This window comes from Acanthisitta chloris, unplaced genomic scaffold (assembly GCF_000695815.1).
Source record: "Acanthisitta chloris isolate BGI_N310 unplaced genomic scaffold, ASM69581v1 scaffold1861, whole genome shotgun sequence".
In the NCBI taxonomy this organism is placed as follows: Eukaryota; Metazoa; Chordata; class Aves; order Passeriformes; family Acanthisittidae; genus Acanthisitta; species Acanthisitta chloris.
In genome coordinates, this window is record NW_008657810.1 from 33,510 (window position 1) to 52,995 (window position 19,486).

General features: G+C 38.2%; 1 protein-coding gene across 1 annotated transcript in view; it reads right to left on the bottom strand.

Annotated features, from left to right (window-relative positions):
• Positions 1 to 19,486, bottom strand: part of LOC103811880 (regulating synaptic membrane exocytosis protein 1-like) — a gene marked incomplete at its 3' end in the record, with an annotated part of 121,613 nt that overhangs the window by 28,871 nt on the left and 73,256 nt on the right. Inside the window, exon 7 of the mRNA XM_009084880.1 lies at positions 702 to 915. Coding sequence (XP_009083128.1) covers positions 702 to 915 — 214 coding nt within the window. The remainder of the gene's footprint in view (positions 1 to 701; positions 916 to 19,486) is intronic.

Genomic DNA, 19,486 nt, shown 5'->3' on the forward strand with positions numbered 1-19,486 from the left:
ATTATCACTGGATAATGGTCTTCCAAATTTAGATCCTACTGCTCATGTACAAGTCAGTAGCCAGAGCCTTGTAAGGGACTGACTGAACAGAAAGTATTCTCAGATACCTTGAATTTTGTGGACAGCAGCTGCAGGTGACTGCATGCAGATCAGAGGGAGAAAGATTTAGCTCACCTACAGGAAAGTAGGTTAAATAATCCAGATTAATCTATCATTTTATTTTTAAAATAAATGTTAAATTAATGTAATTAACACTTTCACTATGCTAAGAAATGTGTTTGGGTTTTTTTTTCCTAACCAAAAAATTGGCTGATTTCATGTAAGAGAAATCTATAGATGCATCTGAAAAGCTAAAGACATCTAAAATTTAAAAAAGAGTTTAATAAAAAAATTAAGAATGTGGAATTGTACCTGAGCAAAAGGGTTTCTTCTTTCATTCTATGAAAAACATGTATGTTTTCTTCAAGCCATCACTCAGTAGAACTACACATTAAAGTTCTTTATTGCTTTCATTAAGTCTGTGATCCCAAGTATCTCCACAGTCATCAAATACATTATCTCACTTTATGCACACCTCATAGCGAAGCAAAGGATGAAACACTTAAGTAAAACGAAGCATGAAATGCTAAACTTAAGGGGAACAATCTGCAGCATGACAATGTCAAAGACACTTTCTTAAGAGGATGCATCAGAAGACTTACATTGTTTGATCGCAGAGAGACACGACCTCCACATCGAGCACAAAACTTGGTCCGGCAATAAGAGCATAAATGGCCACAACCATCTGCAAACTTTGTTTTATGACAGATTCCACATGTTGGAGCATCATCCTTGTGCTCTCCCTGGTAACGACGAGCTTCTTCCCCTATCTTTCTTACTTGCTCTTTATAGCTTTCAAATTGTTGATGCAACCTCCTGCATAGATGAGAAAAAAAGTTTATATAGCAAGAATAGGAGGAAATTCTACTGCTATGTATTTATTCTTTCAGTTTATAATTCCACCTAATACTCTTGGCATGTTCACAATATAAATGCACCTCATGGCAAATACACACTTCCTAGATTGTATAGGAGAATCTAAAGGAAAAAATTAGACATTTATTCCTATAGGTTTACTTCAAAGCTCATAAGCAAATCATTTCACTTGACAAGAATTCGATCCAAATGCATAGTATTAAACAGAATTATCTACTGCGTACAGAATAAAAGAAATAATTGAGCAAATTCACATTGCCTTTTAATCAACTTTATTTATACAGCAGGTGTAAAAATACAATCTTCACATACAGTGTCACACTTGTTTTCAAAATCTAAGTTACTAACGCATATAATGTAAATATTTCAAAACACACTCCACTATCACACTGGCCCTACAAGAATCTGCAAACATTTTTTTTGTTTCAAATCTATATATTAACAATCTGTTGTGTTCTTTCTTGTTAGAGATGAGAGACTACTTAAGGTTTGCTATCCCTCATTACAGACATTTCTTCCAGCTTATCTGTAGGAGTGTACAGAAGTATTAACAGGTTCCTAAGATGAAGACTGGGGATCAAAGTAGCAGCACTTTTCCTCCCACTGCCCCAAATAACAGATGCCCTGACACTATGCCCATCACATACCCAAAAGACCCAGCTTGGAACCACCAGCTCAGGGAAGAGAACTCAGTCCTCTAGCCTTCACTTCTTCTGTAATTCAGGAAAAATAATAATAATTAAACTCTTAGGGATAAAACCTCTTTTGTCATTATTATATTATCTCTGAGGAAAAAATGTTTACCTGTTTGTTTCTATGAGATTTTCCTGGCAAAGATGAGTTTCATAGGGAAACCAACTAAAGGTCCAGGCATTTCCAAAAGGAGCAATCCAGCTCCTCTTCTGATCCTGGCTGCATACTGTTACTGCTCCTTAGGCAGCGTTTCAATGTTCACCAGATCTCCCTCAGTGAGCTAACCAAGGAACCTGAACCAATAGAAAATTCATTCCCCCACCAAGAAAAAAAAAATAATCCTATCATTTTGCTTCCCGAATTGCTCTGAGCAGGAATCTGGAGACCTGGGAGGACCATAGGACATGAGCTCCTGAAGCCAGAAATGAAAGGGCTGAGTAAAGGGCAGGAACACCTTTTTTAAAGCAGCAACAAGCTCAGCTGACATGAAGCTTAATTTACTCCACCTTGACGCTTAATTTAAAAGGATCATACTTCAGCTGTTAGCTGTCCTATTAGTCATCAAATCATACAAGAAAGAAATATTTCTGTATGTGTTCCAGGACAGCACCACAACTCCTGACCTTTATTGTCATGAGCTTGAACAAAGACCTCAGACAGCCTAAGCAGGAGAGTCCAGCAGGGCAAATGGAACAACTTGGACTTTTCACCATGCTGTGTGGACCCCAGGTTTTTCACCCGTGTTTCCAGCTGTTACTTCAAATCTCTATCTCCATGTCTAACATTAAAAAAGTTATGAACAGCTACATAGATTATTGACAGGAACAGGGAATTGTGGGTTTAATAAATGGTAACAGTGTGTTGTCTATAGAGGTCTTGGCATTACCCTTTATCTCCACTACCTGCTTTGAGGTATCTACTTCCTTAATTACCACTGAGACTCACATCATTTAACCAATGTACTTCTAGTGACACAATTTCATGTTTCTGTGGGCTTAGTCTGTGTGTGTGCTGAACTTATTTTGAATTTTAAGATGTAGGTAATCAATGCTCTTTGTATGAAATACAAAGGGGGTTAGGACTAGATGACCTTCAAGGTTCTTTCCAACCCTTTACATTCTATGATTTTATGAAATGTTGTTTTGGTGAAGTGGATTTTTTTATTTTAACATGATAGTCAAGCCTAGAAAAATGATAATTCAACTTAACTAACAGGAATCATGGTAAAATACACGTAATCCAATGGGACAAGAACTACTTATAACCACATAAATCACCCAGATTTCACACCGAAAACACTGACTTGACATGGGCACATTCTAGAGAGGATGCAGCAACAGCAAAAGCTAAGCAGCCAAATAATCTATTCTCCTTCACTACAAACATGATGCATTATACTTAATGTTTTATGCTAATAAAAAACTTGGCAGGAATAGCAAAAGGGTTGGGGTTTTTTTGCTTTATTTTTATTTTTTACTAACCTGCTTAAAGAAACCTTTGCAGTATTGAGTAAGATGAGAAAAGTAGGTCAAAGAATTAGGCTAAATACTGGAGAAACCTAATACTTTTGGCCATATTATTGGATTACACATATGAATTAACTTATCTTACACAGCTGCTCACTTATAATGCATGAAAACAACTAAAGACATTCAGGAATTTGTATAATAACCAGCTTAAAGGATGCAATTAAATAATGGAGAGGTCTGTAGGTAAATTTCTTATTACATTAAATATTCTATTAAAAAATGGAACCATGGAAACTAAATTCAGTTCTCCTCCAGTACAACAAAACCAAAAGCCCTGGCTGTTTGCTAATGTGGAAAGGGAAGATAACAGCAAGCACTGCCCCTCTTCCTGTTCTTTTCCAATTAGACTGTCTACATTAGAATATTTTCAGTCTCATATGAAGCTTAGGAAATGTACTAATATATTGATGTTTTTCCCTTCTGTGTACACCAAGGGGTAGATGAAATGGACTAGCAACTAGGCAAAACTTAAGTGAGATGAGCTTTCAGTTCTTTAGAAATCAGTATCACTTATTTATAGGTTTGTTAATTTCTGCACCACTGTAAGACCCATTTCACCATGAGGGGTTCAAAAACCTTATCTTGCTTATCTTGCATGTAATACACAACACTACTGGGGAAACTCTAACATTTTCTCTACAGTGAGAACGGAATTGGGGAAAATGACTGCAGAATTCACAGAACAGAACCTTACCTAGCTCATGGCAGATCTGATTCAAGTAGTTCTTTTGAAAGGTTTTATTCACCTTTCCTACCTTTTTGAGGAAAAGCTGGATCTCTGTATCTCTGGCTATTCTATAATATCAGCAGTAACTCCCTCTCAACAGTTTTGTCTTATACAGAAGTACATTAAAAATTAAGCGAGAACTAAAATACAAATTTGCTCCTTCAGTTCCAGGCTATAAAACACATTTTCACGAGATCCAAGGAAAATTTAAGTCTATTAAATACTCTTTAATGTAGACAAGCACCTAAAGGTTAGGCTAAAGACTTAATAACAGCATGTGATGTAATGGTTTGGCAGACCCTGGAGGCAGACAGCAATTCAATCCTCTCTGACAGAAAGAGCAACCAGGCGACTATGTAAAAGGAATATACACATATATCCATATGAGTTTTCATCATGCATCCCAAAATTTATCTAGTTGCACTACTGAGGTCAATGGCACTTGAAGGATAAGCTTACTCCAATGAAATTATTGCCATACTTCACGTGTCCACACCTTGTACCACTCTTAACAGAACAGCTGCATCCACATAATCCAGCTTGGCTAGGGGCAGGTGCCTGCTACTTCACATTCACACGTGAATCATCATGCATGTATGGTCAAAAAAACCCATCATGTCACTAAAACAAAATCTGTTGCTTAAATTGTGGAAAAGAGTGAGCCACTTGGAGAGGCACATCAGCCTCAGGACACACCTTGTACCACTCTTAACAGAACAGCTGCATCCACATAATCCAGCTTGGCTAGGGGCAGGTGCCTGCTACTTCACATTCACACGTGAATCATCATGCATGTATGGTCAAAAAAACCCATCATGTCACTAAAACAAAATCTGTTGCTTAAATTGTGGAAAAGAGTGAGCCACTTGGAGAGGCACATCAGCCTCAGGACCACACATGATCATGACATGACTAAAACAAAATCTGTTGTTAAATTTCTAGAAGAGACTGAGCTACTTGGAGAGGCACATCAGCCTCAGGACTCTGCCACACATGCATGAGAGGCATCACCACTTCTAGTGCAAGACAAAAACCAATATACAATTTTCCCATGTACAGTGAAAAACTTAACCCATTCACTTTTAACAACACACATATAACTCAACATATGTTGAGGTTTCTAGCACGTTTTCCCCAATACAACATGGTGGGTTCCTCCTCCCTTTTTTTCTAAAGGTATTTCACAAAAAACCTGCTTTAGCTATGTGTCATACATGTGCCATAATTTCATTTGAACATTCATTATTTTACTTTTACAGTGTGAACTAGTCAAAAAATTAGACAGGCAATTCTGTAAAGCTTTACACATGCCTTCATATACTTACCACAAACTGTAAGTCTTGGAGAAAGCTTATGAGATATGTATCTTGCCTAACATAAACCTTTCAAAGAGCTTTCTGATACCATTAGGAGGACAAACAATGGACACTGAGACCATCTATAATATTGACTGATCAGAAAGTGTCCTATTGAGCCACACAGAATTTGCCATTTATGTTGTTGAGCTCTTCGGAGCTGGACCAAGATGAATATTTATATCCTGCAATCATCTCCACTAGGCAGATATTAAAATCAAGATCCAAGAACGTCACTTTTTTTCACAGACTGGTTTTTGCCGTCTTAAATTCCTATAAAATGCCTATTTCCTAAAGGATCCAGCAGATGGCACTGCAGATTACATTTTCACTCTCCTAGTTCCACTCAAGTGATTCAATCTTGAAATTTTAAACACCTGATGTAATGTTATAAAAATATTATGCCCTGTCATGAGTTCATGTTAGCAGAAAAAGTACCACCTTCTAAAGGACTTAGCTGTAAGCAACTACCCACCAGCAGCTATTGCAGCTATTGCACGTATGAAAAAAGCTTAGTAAAATGCAGTATTTTGCCCTAGCCACCCATGCCACACAAACACAGAACCACACAGAGCCCAAACAAGTTTTTCCATAAAATAAGCAGGGCTTTCACCACGTTCTGTTCTTGGAATTCTTTTTTATGGAAAAGTTAAAAAAAATATTAAAAATGCAAACAGTAGTATTTAATATGCTCACGAAGGCAACAGCTAGATCTAAAAACCTGTTGGCAAACTTTAAGCAGCTACATTGCAGCTGTGATCTGAAAAACATTGCTCAGCAGCCCCATAAGGCTGGAAGTACCTGAGCTGCACAGGATGCCTTGTTGCTCCACCAGCACTGCAGGTACTCACTCATCTCGTGGAGGTGTTCCCAGAGGGAGCAGCGTGGCACATAGCTTTTGTCTCAGCTCCCAGCTTAGCTGGGTAAAGCTGTCAACTTGTCATGGGTTTTGGGAATACATGCTTTAAACAACAAAGCCAAGACAGACAACTTTAGCAAGATGCTGTGGATAGTTTTGTCTGAGTAAAGGGAAAGGAGGAGCTGAAGGAGAACCTAGCACGTGTTGACTAGAACAGCTGAAATTGAGGGGAGGAATCTAGGCATATTTTCTGGTTACTTCATGAATCATCACATCACATATAAATCCATTACTCAAATTTTACCTTCTGCACAAGTAGGACAAATTAATGTTGAATAGTAAACAAACATATCTAATGCTTCCAGCTCCCAAGTGCTTGATGTAGCAATGTTACTGTGATAGCAGATTTGAAATCCAGGTTATTTTCAAAATTTTGGGGTGTGGTGCTTTTCAGTACAGTTAATACCTGGTTTGGTTCTTTTATAAAGATCAAATAACTACTGAGTGTACTCATATTGCATATTATTTGCCTTCTTGGTGAATTTAGATGTTAAATTCCCTTTATTATTGTTATTACTGCACTTCTTTATTACTGCTATTTTAAGAGCTGAGTATAGTATTTGTAAAAAAAATTGCCAAAGGCAAGCAAGACATGGTTCTCTGTAAGTTGTGAAACAGGTAGGAACCAAATTAATCAACTCATTTTTGGAGCTAAAAAAGGCCATGTTTCTGTAAGAGAAATATAAGCATTAATCAAAGCACTGAAATGGAAGCATTAACAGCTTTCATATTCATATTTTCTCCTGAACAAACTGTCCTTTGCTGGTAACTACTGTCCAACTCTCACTTTTCTGTGACTAACTACCATCCATTTGACCTTTTCCTATTCACATTTCCTGTAGGTCATGTCTACCCCGCCTACACATTTGCTTTCATAAATATATCCAAATAATTATTATATACAACAAATGTTCTATATCCTATAATAAAACCAACAAATATTCCTCAAAATCTCAGATTTTACCTGGTCTGAAGGTTTCTTCATTCTTCCTTGTTCATTCAACACACAACTATGGATCAACTCTATCATATTCTCAACTAGGTCTTCACCTGTTGCCCATGAGATTTTTCACATCACCATCAACCATCTGAATCCTGCTGGCATCAGCTCTTTCTCCTCCGCATGCCAAAATCTCTTCTCCCTCTCTTGTTCATGGCGCAAACAGAAATCAAACCTTGCTTGTAACTCTCAGGTCTGTCTCTCTACCTCACATTTGTCTCCCTCTGTCCAAACTGAAGTGTTTAGCATTGATTACTGACTCCTGTCATGGGTGACCTGTACATCAAACTTCATAAACTGTAACAGAGATTTCCTTTAACCTCCAGCAGACCTTAGCACCCTCTCCATTAGGTTTTCCACTCAAGACCAATAACCACTGTGCTACACACTGGATTCAGACCTATTTAGACCTTCACCTAAAATGCTATATAAGTTGTGGAGATCTATTTAGCAAATTAAAAAAAAATCCAAAGCAAAACACCCCTGAAGTGTAGCTAATTTCATATCCATCCAGCTTAAACACTCAGCTATCATCAGCTCATCCCTCAATTCCTTTTCTCACCAGTGCAAGCCTGTCCTGCTGATAGTCTAATCACAATCCTGCAACAAATATAATTTAATTTATTTCACCTCTCTCTTTGTATTCCTCTGATGAATCTGCTTTTCTACTGCATAAAACATAAATGGCTTATCTTCACCTTCAAAGACTTCCACAGCCTATTTCCACCTTGCCTATAATTTCTTATTCATTACTAAGATGCTTCTGCTTGAGTTAAACTTTCAAGCAAGAATCACAGAACGATTTGGGTGGGAAGGAACCTTAAAGATAATCTGGTTCCAACCCTCCTGCCATGGGCAGGGATGGACACCTTCCACTACATCAGGTTGCTCAAAGCCCCATCTAACCCGGTCTTTGAGGACTTGCCCTTGTTGCCTCTAACATGGGAGTATTAGCACCACCACCATCCCATTATCCTGCTTAAAACTCTCCTTCACCCTATGTCTGTGAAGATCTGGACAAAAATTAGGTTACTGGTATGTTAAAAAATTTACTTACCAGGCCAGACAATGCAGACTCCCCTGTCTGCTCTTATTATTTTATTATTTGCCTAATCCTTACAGTGCAGGCTGCCCCTGTGGCAAAGATTGCCTTTTTCTTCTACATGTGTAAAAACCCTTGCTTAGAAGGGTTATAGTCCATGACAAGTGCTTCCAGGCAATACGGTAACACCAATCTCCCATCATGATTCAGAAATTCATGAAGACAGTTTTCTTAAATTTCTTTTAATCATTTTATGATTCTAGTAATTTACTTTACAGTTTCCAACCCTCAGGCAATATACTCACAGTTTTCCCCATGTCCACGAGGGACAACGTGTTTTTAACGACTGATAGTGTTTTCTTATATACCCATGATGTCAGGATCCAGGAGCAGCACAACCACAAAACATTTTATTATGAGACTCATGATAAAGTTCAAACTTGGCCAAGATAAATGTTTCACTCAGAGACCTCACACAGGAATTTAGACCTGGCCACCATTGCTGGAAACAAAAGTTGTTCAAGTGTAACAGATATCTTTGCCTTCTATATGAGTTATCTTAATTCCAATTCCTTCCTATAATCTATTATCAAGCACATATTACCTGGCAGCATCCTCACAGGACTGTACAGGCTGAGGAAAAAAAAGGCAAAAAAGTCACACACCTTGGTTAGAATCTTCCCCTCCTCATCACATTGGAGCAGAGACACATCAGCAAAGTGGCATGGACTGCAGCTTTATTCCCAGGGTTCTTATCTGGTGCCTTTTCACCAGGAGTAATAGACATTTTCAAGCTAAAATTTTACTAAGGGGAGGTTCTCTGTAAGCATATAAACGAGCTCATTAAATAACTTGCATAAAATGTAATTTTTCAGTTTCCTGGAAGATTTCCTAATGTAGATTACTGGAAAACTTTATTTTCATATACTTTTATTTGTGGTAGGTTTTTTGGGCTTTTTAAAAAAGATCTAGAGCCCACAAGCAGAGTTCTTTCTTACACAACTGGAGAGCTGTGAGTCAAAAATGTGGAGTACCTACAGGGAATTTACATTCCAGCTTCCCACAGTTCCTCCCAAATGACCAAATACACTTTCTGAGGTATAAGAGAGAAACAAGATAACTAAACAAACAACACATAATAGTACTAAAAGAGGTATAGCTGAGGAATTCAGAAATAAACCCTGTGTACTTGTATTAAAAAGCACTTATATGCTGAGATCTATTTAGTACTAAATGAATCAATGCCTTCTGCTGAAAAAATAATCAATGATTATCCCTTCTTTGTTTAAAAACATACATTCTTATGCCCTGGCTTTTATGAAAAATGCAAATAATTTAAATCAAGTGGTTTTCCTTTTTTTAATTCTGAGTTAATAAAAGTATGAAAATTGATACCATTGCTAAAAAGATGTTCCGTTCTCCTCATGTAACTATTTGCGCTGCCTTAAGAAAACAGCTCCTCTGCTTTATGGCAACTGTGTCCAGAAAAACTTACATTCAAAAAAAATTAAAGATTTTTATTTTAATTAGAAGTATTTCTGTAGCATTACAAGGGATTTCACGGGGTTTGGGGAATGATAATTGTTGTGTTTCAACTGTGAAGAATTATTTGGAATCTGAAGGTTTTAACAGGCAAAAAATAAATTGAAACAAGACAGAGAAGGAGTCAACTTTCCACCCAGCATGGTTTCACCCCAACTACATCTCAGGACCTAGAACCCCATCATTTTTGGGAACCTCTGTGGCCTTTCCTTAGCCTTTTTAAGGAGGTATAAGCCCTTCCACCTAATTGCTGTTACAAGCTGCCATCTGGAAACACTCTTGTAGGGCAAGGCATGAACCTTTTTCATGATGTCCCAGCTAGCTTGCAAAAAAACAAGGAATCACAGAACCACCAAGTTTGGAGGAGACCTCTAAGATCATTGACTCCAACCATTAACTTGCCACTCTGCTGTAAACCCTAAACCATATTATCCAGTGTCAAGTCCAAATACGTCTTAACCATTTCCAGGGATGGTGACTCCACCACCTCCCTGGGCAACCTATTCCAGTGCCTGAACACCCTAACTGTGAAATAATTTTTCCTAACATCTAAGAAGAACACCTCTAGGTAACAGTGCAAGTATTGAAAGCACTGAAAGGGCAACACAAATCCAAAATACAACAAAAACAGATTAAAGATATGATCCATTCATCCAAGGTAAAGACGGAGCTATAAGTGTGGGAGATGGCACAAGGGTGGAAGAGACTCCAGCTGACTATCCTAGAGAATGAGAGCCTTGGTGGAAGAGGTCACAGGAACTGAAGTCCAGCATTTTAGACCAGCCATAAGACCAGGTTTCACATAAAGCCCCTCAAGTAAGCTTATGATGTAAGTACAAACAAAGGAGTTAGCATTGATAACTTTGAAAATGTCATGGACGAGGATGGTGAGTGAGATAAAGTGGCAAGGAGGTACCCACTTCCCTGTCTTCCGTGGACAGGAAAAAGAGTGAGTGAGCTTGCACATAGTTCCACACCAAAATAATATTCATAAACATTTGTCCCTAAGCCCATTGGAAACGGCTCTTTAAAAAACTTCAAGCAGCTACCATAGTCCTCAATAGTTTCTTCACTCACATCTGAACATCAAATTCAATTTATTTTTTTTTTGCAAACAAGGAAATTACTAGTTGTGGTACAACATGTGTTCTCTTTGGTCTCCTAGAACAGAGTCCAACATGCTTCTAGCATGCAGACAGCCTCTGTGCCTTAGGGCAGCATCTGACTCTGTACTGCACTGCAGAAACCATGCATATTAGCTTAATGTTCAACCCTTCTACTTCTTTTACCATCCTATTTTAGCTATAGCATCTGTCCTTCCAGCTACTGTTTGAATTTCACTTAATCATCATCAGTCCCACGGATTAGACACTACTCTCACCCCACTACTGCCAGCTTCCCAGGTGAGCAGACTCCTGTCTCATAACACAGTCCATTCAGTACTTTGCTAGAATAAAAAGGTGCATGAAGTGGTGTCATATACTGAGGAGCCATGTCTACCTACTTGCCTTATAGTTTTACACTTCCCTGAGTAGCCCCAATAGGCCACTGTTGGTTCTTGAGCCCTAGTGTGATCTAAGGAAGGAGGACAGAACTAGAGACTAATAACATCACCACAAAACTGGGAAAACAATCATGGGAGTCAAAGAATTTAAAAAAACCAACTAAACAAGAGAAGGAGAGGTAGAGAGGGGTAAGAGAAAAAGCATCAACTGTAAAGACAGCTAATTGCAAGGGACACCAAGCAGAGCATCTTGAAGACCTCTACAGAGTCAGCAGGCTCTGTATTCTGCCCAGAGATCTGGGAGCATGTTGAAGGCCCCAAAGTCATTGGGATCTTCACTGTCATACTTCCTCTTCCCAATGCTGTACATGAACAGTTTGACAGGAGCCAGTAGAAGGGTGATGAGAACACCCCACAATGTGTCAATGCTTTTGGTCTTAAGCAGTATGGGCATTTTTATACACCTCTTATGGCTGTGGACCACCTCATCCATATCAGTCATCCCACGTAACCATCACAGCTCTGCTGCATTTTGCCATTTAATTTCCTCACCACACAGCTCTCCTTGTACAGACAGTACAGCAGAACTGCAGCTGGTTTGCTCTGAAGAGTTGTCACCAGTTCCAAATGAGAGAGTTCAGAAAGTTTCATGAATTCATATACACAATGCAGTTAGAAGCCTGAATTTTACCAAATGCAAGCACCTAAAAAGTTATGGAAATATCACTGTGTTACAGTCCCACTCCTACTGAAGCATTAAAACATGCATTCAGGGCCAAGCATTATCTACCTAATAAACACAGGACCTACAATAATAAGATTTTTAAAGATTAAATATGCTTTTTTAAGATTGCTGGAACTACTTGTGCATCAAAACTGCAAAGGTAAATGTCTATATTGTTTTACGTGCCACATTCATGCAATAACTGTTGCAGGAAAACCAGCCATAATGACTAAGGAACAGCAGTACCTATGCCACCATATAGTCAACCAGTCCATGAAGCTGAATGGGGTTAGACATGACTGAAAGAAAAAAACCTGAGCCCACACAGTTGCATTAATGCTTATGGATTAAAAAAAAAAAAAAAAGAGGCAGCAGCAGAATCAGAAGCTGAGGAAGAGGGTGATAAAACCATTGACTGCAGCAGAAGTGTGAGCTTGAGTATCCCTTACAACTGCACTGTCAAACCCAGGCATTTTAAGAAATAAAGTTCTAGCACTTTTCAAGGTGCAAATACTGACTTAGTATTGTTTGTACGTGACTTTAACAGGAATATATGCCTCTTGGAAATCAGGCTTTTCTTACTGAAAAACAAAGCAACATTATTTGCTACAGAGATTGTTTTAAAACTGAATTTCAATTCTTCAAAATTTGTCAGATCAGCAGTTTCCAGAAGATCCACTGTAAAAAGAGGCCTGATAAATTTTCACTTGCCTATTTGCATTATCAAACCACAACAAGGAAAACATCTTTTCAATTCACAACACCCTTAAAATTTAGTCTCTGCTAAACTGGGAAGTGAGGTTGAGGCTTCTCTCTTCTTTTCCCATCTATTTCAGAGACAAACATCTATTCACCAATAAATTATATATACATATATACAAATAAGTAAATTTTATGTGAGGATTACTTATTTTATGAAATCAGGGCTTACTCTGACACCAAGAGAAGACTGATAAAAATATTAAAGGCAATTTATCAAAGTTAATTTGCCTTTGTTCTTTCAGTGAAATGTTTACATTCTCTGTGTTTTCCTTATATAGCATAATGGGTGAACTGTATTAGTACATGTGTATGGCAGAAAACAAAGATCCCAGAGACACCCAGCCATGCTAGTACCATTTGTGAGATTACAGGGCATGTCCTTTTACATTGCTGCATTTGCAGACACAAGTAATTTTCATATAGAGTTGCTTGTTTTAAAAACCGAGTCCTAAAAATATTAGACACAAGCATCTTTTATAAAACCTTCTAAAAAAGATTGCTGGAAAGTTTCTTAAAATTTTTTTTCGAGATGCATCATGAAACTGTCTTCCCCAGCCAAATCAACAGCTCTGGATTTTCTCAGAGCAACATGAGACAACACTGTTCATGAAATAAGTGCACTTCAACATGCTTGAGAAGTACCAATTAACAGGTGAGAAGGCAATGACCTCTACTGCACAAAATGAGTACCAAATCACTCCATGAGTTTTTTGGCAGAAATCAGAAATTTATATCTGATACCAAATTCCACTGAAACAACAGTAAAAAAGTGTGGAAGGAACAAGTGGAAGTACCAACAGTAAATAACGAGCTTAAAAAGAGCTACCTAATCCTGGGTAGGGTATAGCTTTTTTTTTTCTTAATTGCTGCTTTGCTAGCTAATAAGCAAAAGGTTTCAATCTCTAGTTTTATAACAGGCTGTAAAAAGTGGAATATTTCAGGTACTGGATGACAATTTTCCTTATCAACTAAATAATGTCTTAATTTTCCTCATTTATTTAAATATTGCTGACTCTAACCCAGTGCCACACTCTCTTCCCCATGTTGTATAAAAGACACACAGAACTTCTTTCCTGAATGAGCTGACCTATGTCAGCTTGTGATGGTATAATGATGCTTTAATGCCACAGAATGAACCTTGAAGCAAGAGCCTCTGAGCCCCATAGGAAATTTCTGCAGTAAAATCCTATTTTGTGAAGTGGGTCTGCCAGAAAATGTCCCTTAAAATACGTTAAATAGATGAGTAAAGAATAACTTGATTTAATTTCTCTTCAAAAACATCAGTTTCATTTTATTATGGAATACAAATATCATTTATTTAAGCTAAACTTCACCACAATCAAATCTTAGTGAACAGACAAAACCTAATCTGCTTTCAGAGTGAAGCGATGGGAATTAAATGGTGTTCTCTTCAATTTATTGAATTAATTTATTGAATCACAGCATATGCTACTGTGGGCATGGTTTTTTTCTTTAAGAATGGTCATCACATCATAAGCCACCATCATCCATAACATGGAGAATAGCTGAAAGTCGTGTAAAACAAAGTGCAAAAAGCCTGAAAGCTTGTAAAAGGCTTCAAGTTTGTTAGGAACTGCAATGATAGGACAAGGGGTAATGGGTTCAAACTGAAGGAGGTTTGGATTGTGATGGTTGGATGTGAGAAAAAATTGTTTTACTATAAGGGTGGTGAGACACTGTCCCAGGTTGCCCAGGGAGGCTGTGGCTGCCCCGACCCTGGCAGTGTTCAAGGCCAGGCTGGATGAACCTTGAGCAACCTGATCTAGTGAGGAGGTGTCCCTGCCCAGGGCAGGGGGTGATGATCTGTAAGGTCCATTCCAACCCCTAAATTCCATGACTCTATGATTCTATAACAGGAGAGGGCAGGGGATGGGAGATAGGGGCAGGGAGACAGTGTTACAGTAGAAAACCTCAGTTTTAGGATTGGAGAGGGGGGAAAAAAGATTAATGTAAATCTTAAGAGTGTTTAAAATTAAGGCACAGATTTTCACCTACACAAAATCACACATGCAGGTACCAGTATTTAGCTCTCTAAATACAGAACTACTAACCACTGGATATATTCATGAGGCATTGCATGAGAAAGGAAAAAAATGAAAGAGATATCTATTTATCAAACTGAACAGTATCAATTGGTAGCACCTCTAAGTTCAGCTGGCTGAATCACACAACCAAGGCAGAAGTTGTTCTGATCAACCAACCTACCTACAACAGGGACAATCCAAGTCAGACAATCTCCCATCAGTTGGGACCATCCAAAGTATTAAGAGATCAGCCACTGTTCATAGCCAGTTGATCCTGTATGGAATTCCACTTTTCAGTTTTAAAGTCTGTTTGGAAAACCCCATGCCCAGCAATACACAGGGAAGCTGGCAGAAGATGAGCACATGATTATGTGGCTTTATTATGGGTCCACAACTATGAATTGCTGTTGTTCTCTGTCCCCATAGGAAGCCATAGGAAAAAGAGGCACTTCTTCGAAAGCTTAAGTCAAGATTTTTGCATCTTAAAACGCTACTGAATGAAAAACTCATCATGCCTAATACCTCAAACGTCGCTGCAGGATCCTCTACTTCTAATTTGGTAATACAATATTTTTTTCATACTATGCTGTTACCCTGCCCCCCAGATTTAATTATACCACGACAGTTGGTGATTTTTTTTTTTGTGTCAATACCATGAGAGATTGAAATGCTGGATTAAAATGGCATCAGCCAACACTAATGCCAACACTTGCAAATCAAAATGTATTTTATCTGTCAAACCAGTTTCAAAATCAGTTCTTCAGTGCAAGCCTATCAAAGATGCAATTAACAACCAGTGTAAGAATAGACCCTGCTCTACTCTGCCAATATTGGTTTTGTTACAGTCACGCAGTGGGGAAAGAAGTTTAAACACACTATGGTCTGCTACGAACAGCGCAATGCACAGAAGGTAAAAAAATGAACTCCCCAATGCTGCAGTTTATTCCTTCAGTGAGCTGGCACCTGGTAAAAGTTTGGAGAGTTGAGAGGTGTGGGTACTGGTTCAACATAACAGGAAATTACTTTGGAGCAATGCTGATTAAAACAGCTTTCTGAAACAGTCTTTCTCACACATGCATTTTGAAAAAAAAAAAAAAGAAAGCAGAGTATTTTTGGCAACCAATGTGTTAAACAGATGATAGGTATCAGATGGCAATACAGGGTGAGCAGCAAAAATATGACAAAGCACAGTGGTCTGTAAACAGAACGAAGCTACTGAAATTCTAACTACCATATGGTGGTAACAAACAGGACACGTGCAAAACAGGAAAAGATCTCACAGTGAGGGGTGTGATAGGAGCCAGCAAGATACAGAACTGGAAAAAAAATTACAATAGGACTGCAAGCACAACAGTGATAACGTTTCAAATTAATTATATTCAGCTAAGGCTCAGTGTGTACAGTATGTCTCCTACCTAAAAATAATTTAACAGCCTCGCTGAGAGCATCTCTAATTTATCATCCTGTTCACCTTCCTTTATAATTTCCATATTACAAGGAACAAAAAAGGCTCACACATCTATTTTAAATATACCATCAAAGTGCTTGAACACAAGATAATGATTAAGCTTGTCTCCAGCATTATTTAATTCTCTTCATTCTTCTGGATGCCAAAGTAAACACAAATGAAAAGCATATGGCATCTTAGTGAATTAGAAAATTAGAAAGAGAGAACATTAACTGGTTTATTTTATGCTTTAAGCATAGCACATGGTAAAATTAAAAATGTCAAGGCTCTTTATATTTATGATTTATTTTCATTCCTTCTTTTAATGTACTTCCTATTGAAGTGAAATGTTCTCAAGAATACTATTTGTGAAAGAAAACCCATAGCATGCTCTCTACATTTTTATTACCTACTTTTTCCCAAAAATATCACTGCTTATAACTGTCTTAAGAAAATTGTCTTGAGTTTGAAATTATTCTCAGAAGAGAAATGGAGCCTCCTTTGTGGTGAGCATCCTTGCTTCTTGATGCTCACTGAGACTGTACAAGCTAAGAATTAAGTCAGTGTTAGCAAAGAATTCTTCTGCAAAACTCTCTTACCTGATGAAGTTGTTGAGTAGAAAATATAAGCCCCAAAATTAGTATAAACTATTTTTCCTTTGATCTAGACCTCCACAGCAAGGCCTATAGAAAAACATGACATCCAATTTCAGGTTTTTTTCTCTTTTCCTTCCTGTATCTATCAACATTTTGATTGATTCCGAAGCTTACTATTTATGCCCAAACTCTTCTGAAAAGACATTTCCATAAAGAAATTAAGTCACACAGTTCAGTACTGCTGAGATATCAAAATATGGATTTTATTCCTGTAATAATGCATATTGGAAAATTGTAATACGGAAAACCCAGCAGAAGAACACCAAGACAGATGCTCCAGGAACCACACGCTCATTCATCACATCCCAAAGACCCACTGTGGTTCTCTCCTGAGCAGCCATACTTGTCATAGGTATGATTTTTAGAGGAGAAAAGCTTCTGCCAACCCATTTCCCATATAAGTCCTGACAGAAACCCCCTAGGGCTCATTTTAAACCAATAATGTCTTAAATAACAGGAGCGAGTGTCCTTTGGGAAACACTGCACAAAGTCTACTAACCTTTTTTATGATTCTGCCTGCTACTCTGAAGTACCCATAAATTTGGCAGAGAGATGTTTCTCCAAAGGTTTTCCTTGGTTAATATTTTTCTGCTGTTCTACAGTGGTTCTCACAACAGCCCATCAAGCAGTGAGCAGTCACAGAGATTCAGGCTCCCTAATCATTTTGGTCTGCCACAGGAATCCACAGGCTGGTAAACCATCACATGCTGTAAGTTCAGACCTTCAGAGAATTTAGTCCAGTGCCACAGAAAGCTCCAGGTACAACTCTGACACTCCAGTGTAACTGTGTCCATAGAAAAAAAGCACTGATAATTTTCCAGTGACCAAGTTGGTATTTATTCCAGAATACTCAGATCTAACCATAGCATTACTCTCCTACCTATTCTCTAGTAGGAAAAGGTATTTCATTCCCCTTGGCTAGCTCTTTACAGAGCCAAAAGCTGTAAAGACTGCAAAGATTTAGTTCCTCTCACAACTCAGTATTTTCTAAACCTAAAAATGGATTTCCAGATGGAGCTAGATGTAAAGGAAGAATGTAATTCTTTTACATCATGCTTTCTTATTGCTTGAGCCAGCAGTCTCTGCTCATCTAAGCAGAGTTCTTGTGGTTTTGATCATCACTGACTTGTCCTTCTGCCAAATTCACAGATTTTTCACAATGACATGGAACAGTCATAGCATGGAACCACTATTTTGCAGTCTTGTTCTGTGCCATGTTTTTTAAAAGGCATTCCCTCCCTTTTACTTGGGGTACATGATGTAAAATCCAAAGCTGTGTGTCAAGAGCGCTTAAGTGACATTTTTATCCAGCACATTGTGCAATATTCTCTAAAAGCTGAACAGAACGATGAAGAGTGAAGCTGCATGGATACCTAGAGTGAGATCCTTCAAAACAGATGATGATGATTTCTTATCAGCTCTCTCCACCCAAGTGGAACAACTAAAAATTCCTTCCCATCAGCTATAAGCCTAACAGCCACCAGTGCATTTCTGAAGTAGAAGTGAAAATCTGGAGGCTTCAAGAAAATTCCTGGGTCTGGCCAACAGTACAAATACTGAGAGTTTTTCTGTGTTTCAAAGAAAATCACCTACCAAGCCATCTGTGCATTGCACCATGCTTTGGTCTACTGCCAGAACAGCAAAGAGGTGAGCCGGGCCCAGAATACTGACAACATCCAACCATGTCACTGATGTGGCCTCATGTCTGCCAGCTTCCCAAAAAGTAGGAGGCTAGGCACAATTTGCCAGACAAATTTGTCATGTTTAATGATGGGGCAAAACAAATCTGGCAATAGACCTTTTTCTACCTGAAAACAGACAAGGAGTAAGTATCTCTAGGTAGCAGCAACTCTCACCTTTTCTTTCTCTCAATAAATTGCTAAGATTATCAAAATAGTATCCTGGTATGTCCAATAGTATGTGCATATTCAAAAAATTTCCTGCTAGGATTGCACCATGTGAAATGCCATTTCGACCACTCAGGAAGAGGTTACTAAGGATATGGAATATTGAAGGACAGGCAGGACTTTTTTTCTCTGTGAAGAGGACTGAGATGTAGGAGACTTTTTATGTGTGTGTACTAGATTATCTGCCTGTGCTCACTGTCATCGCTACTGTAATTTGTTTATGTCACAAATCATTAAAAGACCAAAATACATGTGAGGAAGATTATATATGTGAGGAAGCAGAGTGTTAGGACTTCAAATGACAATGTCCCTAAGAAGTTTGAACTGAAATCCACTAGGTATCCCATTATATGCAATTTTGTTAGGTCAAGTCACCTGGGGGATAATCTGGTGTTTCAGACAGATTCTTCAGCCAAACCATTACATTGTTTGGAGGCTGACAAGGTTACTGATTTAGCCTGGAGGAGTGTGGAAGAATGGTTTTGCACACTTTGTGCCATTACCCAGCTGATTACCAGGGAGCTATGGTTGGTAGTTTGCATGACTGATGAGTGAGAAACACTGGACTGGTTGCAACCATTATATTGGAAATATTATCAGCACATACAATTAAATATATTAAAGTAGTAAGTGTAAGTAAGTTGCCTTTACTAGACCAT